This window comes from Lutra lutra, chromosome 7, assembly GCF_902655055.1.
Source record: "Lutra lutra chromosome 7, mLutLut1.2, whole genome shotgun sequence".
In the NCBI taxonomy this organism is placed as follows: domain Eukaryota; kingdom Metazoa; phylum Chordata; class Mammalia; order Carnivora; family Mustelidae; genus Lutra; species Lutra lutra.
Window position 1 is genome coordinate 45,131,868 of NC_062284.1, and position 17,909 is coordinate 45,149,776.

At 40.0% G+C, this 17,909-nt stretch overlaps 1 protein-coding gene across 6 annotated transcripts; it reads right to left on the reverse strand.

Moving 5' to 3' along the window:
* Nucleotides 1–1,788: 1,788 nt before the first annotated feature.
* On the reverse strand, nt 1,789–17,465 carry PCLAF (PCNA clamp associated factor). Of its 6 annotated transcripts, XR_007128517.1 has the most exons (6): nt 17,310–17,465; nt 16,953–17,033; nt 11,713–11,875; nt 9,361–9,417; nt 6,298–6,335; nt 3,837–4,862 (listed from the first exon to the last, which is right to left on the reverse strand). XR_007128517.1 is itself a non-coding variant. In XM_047735808.1 (5 exons), the coding sequence occupies exons 1-4, from the start codon at nt 17,353–17,355 to the stop codon at nt 6,323–6,325; spliced, it is 303 nt and encodes a 100-aa protein (XP_047591764.1). In that variant the 5' UTR covers nt 17,356–17,465; the 3' UTR covers nt 3,837–4,862; nt 6,298–6,322. The 6 variants fall into 6 exon arrangements, 5 of the variants coding, with proteins under 5 accessions (XP_047591762.1, XP_047591764.1, XP_047591760.1 ...); XM_047735808.1 differs by lacking the exon at nt 9,361–9,417; XM_047735806.1 differs by lacking the exons at nt 3,837–4,862; nt 6,298–6,335; nt 9,361–9,417 and adding an exon at nt 1,789–1,871.
* Between the last annotated feature and the right edge of the window lie 444 nt (nt 17,466–17,909).

Genomic DNA, 17,909 nt, shown 5'->3' on the forward strand with positions numbered 1-17,909 from the left:
TTTATTTATAAGAGAGAGAGAGAGAGAGAGAGCACATGTGAGTGGGGGGGAGGAGCAGAGAGAGAGAAAAAAAAATCTTCAAGCAGCAGGGGGTCTGACATGGGGCTGAATCCCACAACCCATGAGATCATGACCGAGCTGAAACCAAGAGATGCCTAACTGATTGAGCCACCCAGGTGCCCTATTACTCTATCATTTTCAGTATACTCATTGCTTGGAGATCTCTAAAGTTGTACAGCAAAATCCACATCTGAAACTAGCCATGTGGGTTTAACTACATTTTTAGGATTTTGTGAGCAGTACTAGAGGAATCCATATTCTTAATACGAACCATAATTAAGACAGTGCTCTCAGAACCTACTAGATCTCAAATGGCCTTCAAAGTCAGTACAGTAAGCACCCTTCATCCTGTAAATGAATACTGGACCTCCAGTCTTTTTGCCAATCTCTTCAAAGTTTTTTTTTCACTTTTTTAAATCGTCTCTTTTAGTCATTTAAGAAAATCAGGGTATCTAACGTTTATTTTTTAAAAACCTAGGGCACCTGGCTGGCTCAGTCAGAACATGTGACTCTTGATATCGGGGTCATGAGTTAGAGCCCCTCATTAATGTAGAGATCACTTTAAAAACAAGTAAATAGGGTGCCTGGGTGGCTTAGTGGGTTAAGTCCCTGCCTTCGACTCCGGTCATGATATCAGGGTCCTGGGATCTGGTCCGGCATCATCGGGCTCTCTGCTCAGCGGGGAACCTGCTTACGCCTCTCTCTCTGCCTGCCTCTCTGCCTACTTGTGATCTCTGCCTGTCAAATAAATAAATAAAATTTTAAAAAATAAATAAGTAAATTAAAATAAAATAAAAATAAGTAAATAACTTTTATTTATTTATTTTTAGATTTTATTTATTTATTTGACAGACAGAGATCACAAGTAGGCAGAGAAGCAGGCAGAGAGAGAGGAGGAAGCAGGCTCCCCGCTGAGCAGAGAGCCCGATGCGGGGCTCGATCCCAGGACCCTGGGATCATGACCTGAGCTGAAGGCAGAGGCTTTAACCCATTGAGCCACCCAGGACCCCCAGTAAATAACTTTTTAAAACAATAAAACCCAACACTGTTACTCAATAATATTTAAATATTCCTGAAGTAATTAATATTCAGATATACTTAGAGTTCCATTGGCATCTCCAAATATAAAAGATAACAAAACTAGGGGCACCAGCGTGGCTCAGTGGGTTAAGCCTCTACCTTCGGCTCAGGTCATGGTCTCAGGGTCCTGGGATTGAACCCCACATTGGGCTCTCTGTTCAGCAGGGAGCCTGCTTCCCCCCCCAACCCTCTGCCTGTCTCTCTGCCTACTTATGATCTCTCTCTGTGTCATATAAATAAATAAAATCTATAAAAAAAAAACGATAACAAAACTTGAGTCTATCAGTTAGTGAATACTTGGGATCAGTTGGGGAAGACATGTAGCCAAATTTGCCACTTAAATGCCTAAGCAATATACAACACAAAACCCACAGTTCCTAACACAAGGGACTTACAGAAACTCACTTAGGATACATGTGAAATAAACTATAGAATGTTTAGCCCTAGGAAGAGAAGCCTTAGGATATAACAGCTATCTTGAAATACATGAAGGTTGTAATGTGGAAGGAATAACTTGTTATGAGTTATTTCAAAGACAAAACCAAGAATAGAAGGAGGGCAGTTAGAGAAATTCAAAATTTTAATTCCCAACATTTTTCACAGTTAGAGTTGCCAATTAATAAAATAGTTCACCTAATGAACAGCTGTAATTGGCTTGAGTTGGGCAAGATGACTTCTTGTTCAGTGAGGTTTTGATTCAATGAAAATTTTTCCCACCCCTGTATGCCATCCTCAAAGGTAAAAAGAACCATTATAACAATGTTGGTTGGATCAAGGTCCAGCTGAACCTTCAATTTTTCCAAAAGTGAATTACCATGACACATTGTAAGTACAGTGAAAACTGTAAGCAGCATATATATACATATGGAAAGGTACGGTTAATTTAGGTTTCATTTTCTGCTTTTAAGAAAAATGATAAGTATTTGGGGCGCCTGGGTGGCTCAGTGGGTTAAAGCCTCTGCCTTTGGCTCAGGTCATGATCCCAGGGTCAGGGGATCAAGCTCGCATCAGGCTCTCTGCTCAGCCAGGAGCCTGCTTCCTCCTCTCTCTCTCTGCCTGCTTCTCTGCCTACTTGTGATCTCTGTCAAATAAATAAATAAATAATCTTTTAAAAATTATAAGTATTTGTCATAAATAACTCCTTGAGCAAGCACACTGTACAACTTTCATGACAGTATTGCTCTTCCAGGGTGCCTGGGTGGCTCAGTGAGTTAAGCTTCTGCCTTCGGCTCAGGTCATGATCCTCGAGTCCTCAGATTGAGGCCCACATGGGGATCCCTGCTCAGCGGAGTCTGCTTCTCCTTCCCCTCCCACGCTTGTTCTCTCTCTCGATCTCCCTCAAATAAATAAATATTTTAAAAAATAAAATAAAAATATAGTATATTTCTTCCTTTGTGAAACTAGGTGAACATAAAATACATATGATCCCCACAATGTTCAAAAATTCCAGAAAAGTTTTATTCATTGGTCAGGAATTTAATATTTATTTTAATATTGTTTCTATTTTATTTAAAAATTTTAAAATTTTTTATATTGTTAATCTTGTTATTTTTTAATATTTATTATTAGTATTAATAATTTGAATAATCCGTTCAAAGAGGAAAATCAGATTAATTTTGTGAAGGGTAAAAAATTAGAAACAAGTTTAATTATCTTTTTAATATATAAATTTTACTTTTTTTTAATTTTATTTTTTATAAACATATATTTTTATCCCCAGGGGTACAGGTCTGTGAATCGCCAGGTTTACACACTTCACAGCACTCACTATAGCACATACCCTCCCCAATGTCCATAATCCCACCCCTATAAATTTTACTTTTGATCCAGTGTTCAGGAGAAACAGGGAGTCATCATATGTTGTATATTTGGAAAGACTGTAGGTTCTTTAAGTCAAAATTTTTAGAAACAATTACATATCAGACTTAGACTTCACTGGACACGTCACCATAAAGTTTCTCTTTCCATCAATGAAAAATAGCAAATCAGGTTTCAGATCCACCAAAACTTTAAGGATTCCTGGGTGGCTCAGTTGGTTAAGTGGATGCCTTCAGCTCGGGTTGTGAGCCCAGCATCCTGGGATTGAGCCCTGCATCAGGCTCCCTACTCAGCTGGGAGCCTGCTTCTCCCTCTCCCACTCCCCCTGCTTGTATTCCCTCTCTTGCTGTCTCTCTCTCTCTGTCAAATAAATAAAATCTTTAAAAAAAAAAAAAACACTCTAATAGAGTTCGTTGAGCTACTCCTTGATACAAAGCCTAATTATTAAGGAAGTACTTAGGATAAAAACTCGGCTCTCAATTCAGTAACATTCTGTTTAATACCCAAGGGGCACCTGGGTGGCTCAGTAGTTCTGCCTTCCGCTCAGATCAGGACCCCAGGGTCCTGGGAATGAGCCCTGTGTTGGGGCTCATTCTGCATCTGCAGGGGGCCTGCTTCTCTCTCTCCAACTCCCCTTGCTTGTGTTCCCTCCCTTGCTGTCTGTCTCTGTCAAATGAATAAATAGAATCTTTAAAAAAAAATCCATCTCTAAAAGACAAAGCAAAAAATATAATCTACAATCATCAGAACTTAGTTTAAAAACTGATAAAATCAGATTAATGCACTGATTTGTATTTTTTTTTCACTGATTTGTATTTGTAAGAAAAAAATAAAAATAGTAGGACATAATCTCAGGAAGCACACAAATAGACAGTCTATTGTGAAAATAAGTATTCATTTATTAAAAACAAAGTTCAGCAAAACATACTTGTTAAAACATGGTTAATTTTGACAACAGGAGGTCAAGGAGCAAAAAATGTGATGAGAAAGTAAGAATATCAGTTACTAAGTTATATATCCAAGGATATAATATTATATCCTCCCCTTCGATTATACCCCTGGTTATCTTAAAATGTATAATGGTAGCTCTAAGGACTCTAGACAGATATCTGGATTTATGGTATGTTGCCTTTCATGTTTTATTGATTTCCAACTTTAAAATTACAGGCCCAAAGGGTAATATTTTATGATACTGAATCAAATGCATATTCTTGGAAAATTTCTCTCTTAGTGTAGTCTATGAAATATTCCTGTCTAATTCTATGCTAGTATTTTAGCTGTTTTGTTGTTGTTAGAAGCTTTATCAACTATTTAAACCCTCAGGCCAAATTGCCCTGACGGAGAAGATACATAGCCGTCCAAATTTTTTCAACATTGCATCTTTGGCCCTCTTTCTTGAAAAGGGTATAGTTTCAGTTTAATTAATACTGAATTTTTTTAATGTGCAAAAAACTAACTCTGCTTCTTAAGGCAAATAAAAGAAACAAAAATATGGCACCATTCCAATTATCAAATGCCAATAAAAATGGCAGCAGTACAAAGATCTAAACAATCTCAAACACAGGTTCGTAATTAGAACACCACACAATGATTAATTTTTAGCGAGAACAAGAAGCTTAATAACAACAAGGTAAAAGAAACCAAATATTGCAGTTTACTGAATACTAAGCTAAGTAATCGTAATTAATCTTACAAATTCTCCAATATCATAATCACTTGCTTTGGAGTAACTGTATATAAGCCTCATTTTTTAAATTAAATGCCTATTCAACAAAGCTAATTGGAACAAATACATTTATGCATTTACATCCTAGAATAATAAACAGGAGACATTAGTCAAGGATGAATTAAGAAAGTTCTATTCTTTTTCGTCATCTGAGTGATCAGGTGGCAAAGGACATGCTCTGTGGAAAGAATAGAGAACTTCAATAGTCATTGGAGGATCAGCTATTTAAAAAAAAGTGTTATCAACCTATATAAATCATGATCATTAATAGTGCAATGTGTCTGGTCAAGTGAATAGAAATGAGAGAAAATGAAACTCCATTATTTGACAAACACCTACAAATCCCAAGTACTAGAACAACAAAATCTTTAACTATTTTGCCTGTTAATTTGTCCTATTAGTGTTTCTCCTTTACGATATGTTGCCTTTCTTATTAAAAAGGGAATCTCTAGGGGCGCCTGGGTGGCTCAGTGGGTTAAAGCCTCGGCTTTCGGCTCAGGTCATGATCCCAGGGTCCTGGGATTGAGCCGCACATCGGGCTCTCTGCTCAGCAGGGAGCTTGCTTCCCCCTCTCTCTCTGCCTGCCTCTCTGCCAACTTGCGATCTCTCTCTGTCAAATAAATAAATAAAATCTTAAAAAAAAAAAGGGAATCTCTATTTCTATAGCATCTTCTTTCAATTAAGTGAATTGATAAAGAGTATAATCCTTCAGCAAGAACATCATGATAATAGGGAATGCCTGGGTGGCCCAGTCAGTTAAGCTTCTGCCTTCAGCCCAGGTCATGATCATGATCCCAAGGTCTAGAATCAAGTCCCACATCCGGTTCCTTGCTCAGCAGGAAGCTTGCTCCCTCAGCCTGCTTCTCCCTCAGCCTGCCACTCCCCAACTCATGCTTTCCCCGCGCCCCTCCTTACAATAAATAAATAAAATCTTAAGGGAAAAAAAAGAACTTTGTGATAATAAAAAACAAAAAAAATCAACCAATCCATGGGAACAGAGAAAACAAAGCAAGTTGCCATATTTGACTGTATGTCCTTTTGAACCATATAAACATATTACCTAATTGGAAAAAAATTTCAAAATTGGTTAAATTGGTACAAGGTAGTTGTAGCTTTTGAAAAATAATTTACATTATCCCAGAGCCATTTTGTATTCATTACACTTTTTATAGAGAAAAGTCTATGAAAAACTTAACCATAAATCATAATTTTTTTAGAGCTGCTGAAGATCTGTGAAAGTGTATTCTAAAATAAGCAATTTTAGGGCACCTGGGTGGCTCAGTCAGTGAAGCATCTGCCTTCAGCTCAGGTCATGATCCCAGGGTCCTGGGATGAAACCCCATGTTGAGCTCTCTGCTCAGCATAGAGTCTGCTTCTTTCTTCCCCTGCTCTTGCTCTCTCTCTCTCACTCTCCTGTGTGCATGCTTTCTCTAATAAATAAATAAAATCTTTTTAAAAAAAAATGTTTAAATAAATAAATAATAAAATATTTTAAAAAATAAAATGAGGAGTTTTCAAATTAGATCCCATAAGCCTAAATGGTCATGGAGCTAAGTAGTGAAAGAAGGAAGTTAAAGGTATTCTGACTGGGTATGAGATTATCATTGACTTACCTACTATTAGATTACCAAGAGGACTTCATTGTATTTTCCTGGAAGTTAAATCAAATTAACAAAGGAACACTATCAGGAGTCAAGCTTCCTTTTTTCCAAGGACCTGCTGTAATTTACTTATCATAGCTTTATTCAAGGTTCTATGCAGATAGTCCTTCTTGATTCTGACTCCACCCCAACCCCATGCAACTAAAGGGAGTTTACCCTGCCTTTGTGAGAAAAATAAAGCTGTAGAGTAGCCATGTTTCAGGTTATAAATTAGAGAGTTTATAGCAGAAGTCCTTCTGATAATCTATTGATTAACTACTATCAAAAATAAGGCTATTGATTTACTATCAATAAAGAGGTAATTACAACTCTCCTAAACAAGGACAAATCTAAGAAAGGGGTCTAAAGGAATAATATAAACTGTTATTACCTAGTTTTATGTCACAAATTTTAGTACACCGTGGATCAAAGTCCTTTATGAAAATACATGTAATCTTTTTCCATATAATTGAAAGCCTGTAATATATATTTTATTGTTACGATGATCAATAATGGTCAATGGTATAGCCATATTTGGCAATATTGCCAAATATTTTGTTTCCTTAGTGGAAATCACAAATAATTCAAAAGGGCTGTAGTATATTCTAGAGCTAATATTGACTATTAGCCTGTCATATTAGAATAAGAAAGAACAAGGAAGAATGATGCCAGACAGTGACCTGGAACTAGAAGAAACTTACAGGATCATGAAAGCAAGTCTATTAAAAGGCTCTATCTAAAAATGTATCCCATTCATTGTTGATTTTTATTGGAAGCAGAAATCGTAATAGTGACATAGCAACAAAGTCTAAAATTTAGTTACTGCTCTAGAGTTTGACATTTCTTTTAGATATCTCATAACAGGGATACCTAGCTGGCTCATCAGAAGAGCATGTGACTCTTCATCTTGGGGTTGTGAGTTCAAACCCCACATTGGGTGGAAAGATTTCTAAAAACAAACAAACAAACAAACAAAAACCTTAAATATCTTGAAACATGGATGGTAGGCACTCAATAAACATTTATTAAATGATCTTAGGAACAGTATTGAATTCTTAAAATTTTATATACATAAGAATCCTTTTCTATATCCAAATACTTCAATTGCTCTTTCAGCCATTTATTTTTATTTAGTTTGTGTTCAATGGGAATCAATTCCAAACACACTGTACAATCCCAAACAGATGTACAGTGTTCAGATATGAAACAAAGGGAATGTTCATTCACACCCAGACATCCCTCATAGCTTGAGATCTGTTGGGTCTGGTTGCTCCCCTATAGGTTTCTAAAGATGGCAAATAGTGGTTTAAGAATTATTAAGCCTACTGTGGCCATATGGATACTGTAACACGTAAGCATCAGTGTGTGAACATGTGAACCAAAAATTTCATAAAGTGTCTATTTCTAGAAAGTTTTCTGTACATCAAGACAGTTGTAAAAGTTTTACTTTCCAGAATCAAGTACACCTAGATTTAGGACGAGGTTCTAACTATCTAAAAATACTGATACAGAAAGTGTTCCAAATGTAGCTATTCTGACTCATAAAGTTATTTTTTTTTTAATGTATTCACAGAGAGAGCACAAAAGAGTTGTGAATTTAATAAAGGCAAGTCTTCAGGCACCTGGGTGCTCAGTCAGGTAAGCATCCAACTTTTGATTTCAGCTCAGGTCATGATCTCAGGGTCTTGGGATCAAACTCCACGTCGGGCTCTGCACTCAACACAGAGTTGGCTTATCCCTCTCCCTCTGCTCCTCCCCACGCTCATGCTCTCTCTCTCTCAAATAAATAAAATCTTTTATATATATATAGGCAACTCTCCTGTCTTCACTTCCCAAATACCTAATATACATTATTTTTGCCTCCTTCCTTGGCATCTAAATTTCAGTATTTGTCAAATACGCCTTCAAAACAGAGCAATTTTGGGGCGCCTGGGTGGCTCAGTGGGTTAAAGCCTCTGCCTTCGGCTCAGGTCATGATCCCAGAGTCCTGGGATCGAGCCCCACATCGGGCTCTCTGCTTAGCAGGGAGACTGCTTCCTCCTCCTCTCTCTCTCTCTCTGCCTGCTTCTCTGCCTACTTGTGATCTCTGTCTGTCGAATAAATAAATAAAATCTTAAAAAAAAATACCAGAGCAATTTTTAAGTTATAAAAATTATTTAACAAATGCAGAAATAAATGCAGTATTTTAAGACAGTTGAAGTCAAAGCACTTCTTATCTTTGGAATGAAGTTAAGTGATCCAAGTTAACTAAGTGAATCTGCCATTCTTACTGGATGGGAATGTGTGATAGGAAATACCTGTCATTTGACTTTTAAGTGTATATGCAAAAATTACTCATGCTGAGGCGCCTGGGTGGCTCAGTGTGTTAAAGTCTCTGCCTTTGGCTCAGGTCATAATTCCAGAGTCCTGGGATCAAGCCCCGCATTGGGCTCTCTGCTCAACAGGGAGCTTGCTTCTCCCTCTCCCCTCTCTCTGCCAGCCTCTCTGCCTACTTGTGATCTCTGTATGTCAAATAAATAAATAAAATCTTCAAAAATTACTCATGCTTAGATTTGTAGTAGATGCCAATAAAACATCACCACCCTGGAACATGTCAGTTACTACATAAAGTTACGTGCAATGTCAACCACAAAGCTCCAGAGGAAAAAGTTCCCAAGAGAACAATGAAAACTTAACAATGTAAAATTTTATGTGGAGTATATCAGCATTAAAATAGTACTGCTGAAATAATAAAGAGGATTACAGTAACACCTGGTGGCTCCTTCCAATGTACATATAAATAGAATCCTGGAACCTTTTTGTATTACCTAATCATTTTATGGCCTTCTAAATTTAATGAATCAAAGTAAAAACCCAATTTCCATTCCACAGCTTATCCCTTTTCTCTAGATCAAGGTGAAATTTATTCTTATTATCAAGGTAGAGTTTTAAGTGTCCATATTTCTTAAGCTACATTTAATCATATCATTAATTTTCAATGTCTCTCTTCAGTCTTGTATGTGAAACTCCAGCAGATTTAATATTGGCATTCGTTACCTAGTCAAATCCTTCAGATGCTCTCTAAGTCAGTCCAACTGGGGACTCTCACAGTTTCTGCGTTAGTAAAATAAAGAGTGGAATTATTAGATCTGATGAAGACTGTGTTTTCCTTGTCACCTTGGACTTCTAGTTACCATATGGATTGAGCTTTAGAATATGCGTTAGTAAACAGATGTTATTTTGGCCTGGATCTGTTTAACAGTAGAGATACAGAAGGGCAAGTAAGACCACAAGGAGAATGGCTACTGACTACAGGGCACAGTGGACACTGTGGGTTCAAACAGAGGACCCAGTGTGCTGGTTAAAGGAACGTGTGAATAAATCTGTGTGGATGGGAGCAGTGCCAGAAGTAACAGTCACAGACTGAGCCTGGCCACCATCCCCTTGCCTATGTTGGTCACTGTGGCGTGGGTCAGACTTGCTGTTTGGTGTGCTGTTGGATCATAGGCTCCTGGCTCATGCAGGAGAAGTAGCTAGCAGGGTCTTCAACCAGGGGGCGTCATAATGACAGTGACATGGCACCACCTGTCCACCCATGCTCACCATTCCCCCATACCTCCAGTCATATAATTTGTTTTTGAAACACAATTCTTCAAAATTGTTTATAGAGAGCCTGGATCCTATTACTTATACGTCTATTTTCTTTCCCTTTTTTTCCCAAGTGGCATTATTTTTTTCCTGATTCTTAGAAGTATGTTTGTTGTTGAAAGTTGGGAGCACAAAATGAATATGAAGAGAGGTTTTTACCCAGAGGTAATCACTATTGATATTTGGTCTGTTTATATACATGTTTTTACACTATAAAAACTATAGTTCTATATGCAGAATTTTTGCTTAATATTTATCATCAGCATATTTCTGACATTAAAAGCTTAAAAAGCAAGATTTAATTATCTTCTTTTTTTTTTAAAGATTTTATTTATTTACTTGACAGAGAGAAATCACAAGTAAGCAGAGAGGCAGGCAGAGAGAGAGGAGGAAGCAGGCTCCCCGCTGAGCAGAGAGCCCGATGTGGGGCTCGAACCCAGGACCTGGGATCATGACCTGAGCCGAAGGCAGCGGCTCAACCCACTGAGCCACCCAAGCGCCCCATATCTTCTTTTTTTTTAAAGATTTTATTTATTGAGGTGCCTTGGTGTCTCAGTCCTTAAGCGGCTGCCTTTGGCCCAGGTCATGATCCCGGGTCCCGGGATCGAGCCCTTTGTTGGGATTCCTGCTCAGTGGGGAAGCCTGTTTCTCCTTCTCCCACTCCTCCTGTTTGTGTTCCCTTTCTCACTATCTCTGTCAAATAAATAAATAAAATCTTAAAAAAAAAAAGATCTTATTTATTTATTTGACAGAGCGAGTAAGAGAGTACAAGCAGGAGGAACAGCATAGGGAGAAGGAGAAGCAGGCTCCCCACTGAGGAGGGAGCCTGACACAGGACTTATTCTCAGGACCTTGGGATCATGACCTGAGCAGAAGGCTGAGGCTTAACTCACTGAGCCACCCATTTTCTAACTTTTCTACATTAGTTATTTATTTCTTATGGAGGTTGAACTAGTATTTTTTGAGGAGTTGATTCAGTAGAATTTTTTTTTTTAAAGATTTTATTTATTTGACAGAGAGAGAGATCACATGTAGGCAGAGAGGCAGGCAGAGAGAGAGGGGGAAGCAGTTCCCTGCTGAGCAGAGCGCTCCACGCGGGGCTCGATCCCAGGACCCTAAGATCATGACCCGAGCCGAAAGCAGAGACTTAACCCACTGAGCCACCCAGGCGCCCCTGATTTAGTAGAATTTATGCTGGATAAACCAACATAAAAATTGCTTTTTTGAAAGAAAAAAAAAAAGGATAGAAAATAGTAAAAATGAGAGAATAAAGACAGGAAGTTCATGGTTAATAACATAGCCCTTAGTACGTAGCATCTGATTGGGAACTGATCCTCTTTGAGTGACTGAAATGAGTAAAAATAATACTTTTCACTGATGTTTGAAATTTGGGAGTAACTTAGAAAAAGAGTAGTACAAGTTTTTTTTTTTCTTTTAAAGATTTTATTTATTTGACGAGAGATCACGAGTAGGCAGAGAGGAAGGCAGAAAGAGAGGAGGAAGCAGGCTCCCCACTGAGCAGAGAGCCCGATGTGGGACTCGATCCCAGGACCCTGAGATCTTGACCTGAGCCGAAGGCAGAGGCTTAACCCACTGAGCCACCCAGCAGCCCCAAGAGTAGTACAAGTTTAAAAAAAAAAAACCCTGGTTTGTGTTTTCTTATCTGTTCAAGGAGAAACTTTAAAGTTACTCAATATCCCCTTGTGTTTTATTTTCAAGAATATAAATATTTTCTTTATACTCCAGAATGTAAAAACTTACTTTCTTTTTGCTTTTCCTAAGCCACTGCTTCCTGCCTCTTCAGGAATCCGATTCTCTTTTTCAAAATCTTTAGGAGACAGGCTGAAGAATTCTCCAATTCCTTTTTGCCACTTGGGAGTTGGGCGCACACAAACTGGATTCCCTCCTGCATACTTATTTTCAACTATAAAATATAAACAGGTGGAACTAAATAAGAACTAAGGATACAACTGCCATTCCTTAAAGGGAAGCAATTCTTTAACATTAAATCTACAGGGTATTAAGTGGTATTACATCCATCTTAAAATACTTAGAAAATGTGAGATGATAAAGGTGTATTCAGTCAGTATTATATTATACATTATTAATAATATTATATATTATAATACATATTATATATTATAATATATTATATTATGTATTATACATTATTAATATTATATATTATAATACATGTAAATATATTATACATTATTAATATAATTAATATTATTAATACAATATATAATAATATTTTGTTAAAATTATCCTTTGTCCTAGGAAAATAAAATTAACAGAATTTTTACAACTGGAAAATATTTTTCATAATTTATCCACAAGCAGAGCTATTCAAATAGTCTTATGTATTGTCATAATAAACTTTGACATTTTTTTCCTAATATGAGATGTAGTATAAACGGCCAAAATTTTACTTAACAAGGTTATTAATTAAAACACCTGTGAAAGGCAAAACAAATATACAGCAGTGAAAGTTTCCACAAAAATAGGTTACACTTTTCAAGCCCTTGGCTCCTTTTCAGTTCATACAGTTCACAAGGTAAATCCAATTCTTGATTTTTTTTTAAAGATTATTTATTTATTTGACAGAGATCACAAGTAGTCAGAGAGGCAGGCAGAGAGAGAGGGGAAGGGAAGCAGACTCCTCCACTGAGCAGAGAGCCCGATGCAGGGCTTGATCCCAGGACCCCAGGATCATGACCTGAGCCAAAAGCAGAGGCTTTAACCCACTGAGCCACCCAGGCACCCCTTGATTTTTTTTTTTTTTGGACAGATCGCAAGTAGGCAGAGAGGCAGGCAGAGAGAGACAGGAGGAGGAGGCAGGCTCCCTGCTGAGCAGAGAGCCCAATGCAGGACTCCATCCCAGGACCCTGAGATCATGACCTGAGCCGAAGGCAAGGCAGAGGCTTTAACCACTGAGCCACCCAGGCGCCCGATTTTTTTTTTCTTTTAAGTAAGTTCTACACCCAACGTGGGGCTTAAACTTATGGCCCTGAGATCAAGAGTTGCATGTTTTACCAACTAAGCCAACCAGGTGCCCCAATTTCTAATTTTTTTTTTTCATTTTAAAACAGTAATATAGAGGAAAAATTTCTGCCTCCTTATGAAGTAATGATTAGTATACAAAGATGAGCAAATTACTGAGCCACTACATATATCTTTCCCTTTAAACACATTTGTCGGGACGCCTGGGTGGCTCAGTTGGTTAAGCAGCTGCCTTCGGCTCAGGTCATGATCCCAGCGTCCTGGGATCGAGTCCCGCATCGGGCTCCTTGCTCGTCAGGGAACCTGCCTCTCCCTCTGCCTCTGCCTGCCATTCTGTCTGCCTGTGCTCACTCTCTCTCCCTCGCTCTCTCTGACAAATAAATAAATAAAATCTTTAAACACATTTGTCACAAACTCTGTTATAAAGTTGCTTCCATATATATCTATATCTATATACTCTCCGAAGTTTTTATTTTTATTTTTTTAAGGATTTTTTAAATTTATTTGACAGAGACAGCAAGAGAGGGAATACAGTAAGGGAGTGGGAGAGGGAGAAGTAGGCTCCCCGCTGAGCAGGGAGCCTGATGCGGGGCTCGACCAGGACCCTGGGATCATGACCTGAGCCGAAGGCAGCTGCTTAATAACTGAGCTACCCAGGTGCCCCAAAGTTTTTATTTTTGATTTATTTTTTCAAGATTTTATTTCTGAGAGAGAGAGACAACAAGCCCGAGTAGGGAGAGGGGCAGAGGGAGAAGCAGACTCCTCCACTGAGCAGGGAACCTGATGCGGGGCTCCATCCCAGAACCCTGGGATCATGACCTGAGCCAAAGGCAGAGGCGTAACCAACAGAGATACCCAGGCGCCCACTTCTTACGTTTTTAAATCTTTTTTTTTTTAATGTTTTATTTATTTATTTGACAGACAGAGATCACAAGTAGGCAGAGAGGCAGGCAGAGAGAGAGGAGGAAGCAGGCTCCCCACTGAGCAGAGAGCCTGATGCGGGGCTCGATCCCAGGACCCTGGGATCATGACCTGAGCTGAAGGCAGAGGTTTTAACCCACTGAGCCACCCAGGTGCCCCAAATCTTTTTTTTTTTTTAAGATTTTATTTATTTATTTGTTAGAGAGAGAGAAAGCATGAGCACAGGCAGACAGAGTGGTAGGCAGAGGCAGAGGGAGAAGCAGGCTCCCCGGGGAGCAAGGAGCCCGATGTGGGACCCGATCCCAGGACGCTGGGATCATGACCTGAGCTGAAGGCAGCTGCTTAACCAACTGAGCCTGCAGGCGTCCCAAGTTTTTAAATCTTTTTTTAAAAGTACAAGTGAGGGGCGCCTGGGTGGCTCAGTGGGTTAAGCCGCTGCCTTCGGCTCAGGTCATGATCTCGGAGTCCTGGGATCAAGTCCCGCATCGGGCTCTCTGCTCACCAGGGAGCCTGCTTCCTCCTGTCTCTCTGCCTGCCTCTCTGCCTGCTTGTGATCTCTCTCTGTCAAATAAATAAATAAAAATCTTTAAAAAAAAAATAAAAGTACAAGTGACTTTTTAAAAATAGTGATCTGCGGCCCCTGGGTGGAGCAGTCCAGTTGAAGATCTGATTCTTAGTTTTGGCTCAGGTTGTGGTCTCAGATTTCTGAGATTTGAGCCAGGTCTGGTTGCACTCAGCAGTGGAGTCCACTTTGAAATTTCTCTCTGCCTCTGCCCCTCCCGCCTCAATCTCTCTAAAATAAATAAATATTCAAAAATAAATAAATAATAGTGATACTTTGGTTCATAATTTTCCAAAAGGACACATATAGGAACTCTTTGACTACTTGGAAAGGAAATGGCAGCAACCTGTATAGCTCAGCATAGAATTCAAACCCAGCTCAAGAGTGCCTGGGTTGCTCAGTTGGTTAAGGGTCTGACTTTGGCTCAGGTCATGATCTCAGGGTCCTTGCTTGACAGGGAGTCTGCTCTCCCTCTCCCTTTGCCCCTCCTCCTGATGGTGCTCTGTCTCTTGCTCAAATAAATAAATAAAAATATTTAAAAAAAAAAATTCAAACACGGCTCTGCTGATTTAATTGTGTGACTTTTACCAAAGTATGTAACCTGAGCTTAAATGTCCTCATCATTTAGAATGAAGTTATTACTAATTTCATACAGTTGATTAAAATAGAGATCTGTGGGTGCCTGCCTGGCTCAGTTGATGAAGCAAGCTTTTGATCTCAGGGTTGTGATTTTGAGCCGCATGTTGGGTGCAGAGATTACTTAAAAATAAAATCTTTAAAAAAAAAAATCCCAAAAGAGATTTGCCAGGGCACCTGGCTGACTCAGGATGTAGAAAATGAGACTCTTGATCTTAGGGTCCTTGGTTCAAGCCCCTCTTGGGCGTAGAGCTTACTTACAAAAAAAATAGAGATCTGTAAAGTGCCTTAAGAGGTGCATTTGGGGGGCGCCTGGGTGGCTCAGTGGGTTAAGCCGCTGCCTTCGGCTCAGGTCATGATCCCAGGTCCTGGGTTCGAGCCCCGCATCGGGCTTTCTGCTCAGCAGGGAGCCTGCTTCCTCCTCTCTCTCTGCCTGCCTCTCTGCTTACTTGTGATTTCTCTCTGTCAAGTAAATAAAATCTTAAAAAAAAAATTAAAAAAAAAGAGGTGCATTTGGCCAACATATGTTCATTAAGGGCCTATTCAGTTGACTTTGGTGATTCAACAGTGCACCAGACAATGAGATGTAGCCCTGATCATAATTTAGTGGTATAGAGTATAGAATATTCTCAATAAATTCATCACCTTTCAAAATTTTGACCTACAGCTCCTTTTTATCTAAAGAGAATTAGTTAATATTTTCTTTTTTTTTTTAATATTTTATTTATTTATTTGACAGAGATCACAAGTAGACAGAGAGGCAGACAGAGAGAGGAGGAAGCAGGCTCCCTGCTGAGCAGAGAGCCCGATGCGGGGCTCGATCCCAGGACCCTGAGATCATGACCTGAGCCGAAGGCAGAGGCTTTAACCCACTGAGCCACCCAGGCGCCCCTAGTTAATATTTTCTAATGAAATATTTAGAACAGGGGGAAGTTTAAGTTAACTTAAGAACCCAAGTTCTGGGCGCCTGGGTGGCTCAGTGGGTTAAGCCGCTGCCTTCGGCTCAGGTCATGATCTCAGGGTCCTGGGATCGAGCCCCGCATCGGGCTCTCTGCTCAGCAGGGAGCCTGCTTCCTCCTCTCTCTCTGCCTGCCTCTCTGCCTGCTTGTGCTCTCTCTCTGTCAAATAAATAAATAAATAATCTTTAAAAAAAAAAAAAAAAAAAAAAAAAAAAAAAAAAGAACCCAAGTTCTTCACAGTGCTCCCCTGTATGTTCTTAATTAGGCCTTGTGGAATTAATCTTCCTAACTTCCTAGGAGAGAAATGAGGCACCAGATGGCATGGTATTTCCTCAACCTCTCCTTGCACAGAAGGAACAGTGTGAAGCTCTTTCATGGGCCAAGTTTTCCCTCCTAATGTCCCAAAAGCAGTATCAGGAGCTGCAGTAGTTGGGATAACACATACACAAAGACACCATGCCAAAAAATAAACAACAACAGCAACAAAACCAAAAATACATGCAGAAATAAAAACAAAAACTTTATACTAAGACAACCTGATCAGCACTGTCAACTATAGTCCTAATTCTTAATCTAGTGAAGGGGAGCTTAAATAGCCTCTTGCAGGAAAAAGCCATCAGCCAATATTAAAAATAAAAATGCTAAACTAGAAAGGAAAAATAGGTTTGAAGATAAACCGTGTCTGTCCCTAACCCCGAGGTTGGAGATTCTTTTCCTTGCGACCCCCACCTTTACCCCAACCGAACGAGAGGCCTAGGTCCCCTCATTATATCAGAAGGCAAGGAAGAAATTTGAATGTGAGGATCTCAGGAAAATGAATTCCACGGTGGGTCAGGAGGCTTGCAGGTCCGGATTACTGTGGTGCAAGGCCTGATCCCCTTAGAGAAAGTTCCTCCAGGAGTTGCAGGGGCGCTTTTTACCTTTCCTTGACGAAGGCGATGTGGAATTAGTGGCAGAAGTGGAGGAACCAAGCACTTTCCTGGGGGCTCGCGAAGCGACCACTGCGGAGAGGCAAAGGAGAGCATTATAAAACAGGGCAGTTAAGTTTCCGACAGGAGTAACAGAGCCGCGTTTTCACCACAGTCCCCGACCCCGCCGCTTGGACAGAAGAGCCCCGAGATCCAGAACAGCAGGACAACCCTCCCCTGTCCGCGCCGCTCCTTCCTCCAGGTAAAGGGGCCAGGCCGCAGCTTCCAGAATGGCTGGACTAGCCTGGCTCAGAGGGCGGTGGGGAGCCCTGGCCCCCTGCCCTCCACTGCCGTGCTCAACTACCTCACCTTTTCTGTAGGTGCCTGGGACACTGTCCGCTTTCGTCCGCACCATGGTCAAACTCGAGGAGATGAGAGCAATCAACTGACTTCCCAACCGCGGGTGTTTAACTGCACAAGGACCCGAAAAACGAATTTCCCGCCACAGTTTATATTGGTCTCTTTCCCGCGCGCTCCACGGACTCTGCCGGGGAGCTGCTCCCATTGGTTCCGCGCCGTCCCCCCACAACCAATCGCCAGTGTCCAGCTATGACAGTGGCGAGCCTTGACTCAGTACCGTCCCGTTCATCAACTTTGCAGAAGCCTGTGATTCGTAGCCGCCCCAAGTGGGCGGTGTTAAAGCTTTTCCTGGGGTGCCCCGAGAGTGAGTGCTAAGATTGTGAGTTAGGGAAATGGGCCTGCTTAGAAAAGAAAACTCAGGAAAGACAGCGAATTATAACATTTCTCCAAAAGTTACCACAGGGATAAATCTAACGATCGACTCCAGGAAAAGAAACATGAAATGAAGCAGTTGTTTTTTTTTTTTTAATGCAAATCAGAATAAATAACTTCTTTTTTTAAAGCCGCAAACTGTCTCTACAAGGTCCATAACAAACCAATTCTATGGAG

What these genes read in the sequence shown, in the direction of transcription:
- PCLAF (XM_047735804.1), bottom strand. Translation starts at nt 17,355, where the DNA reads ATGGTGCGGACGAAAGCGGACAGTGTCCCAGGCACCTACAGAAAAG. An exon ending in CCCAGGCACCTACAGAAAAG is followed by an intron (nt 17,034 to 17,309) that starts GTGAGGTAGTTG and finishes GCCTCTCCGCAG; the next exon opens with TGGTCGCTTCGCGAGCCCCC. An exon ending in ATCGCCTTCGTCAAGGAAAG is followed by an intron (nt 11,876 to 16,952) that starts GTAAAAAGCGCC and finishes TATATTTTATAG; the next exon opens with TTGAAAATAAGTATGCAGGA.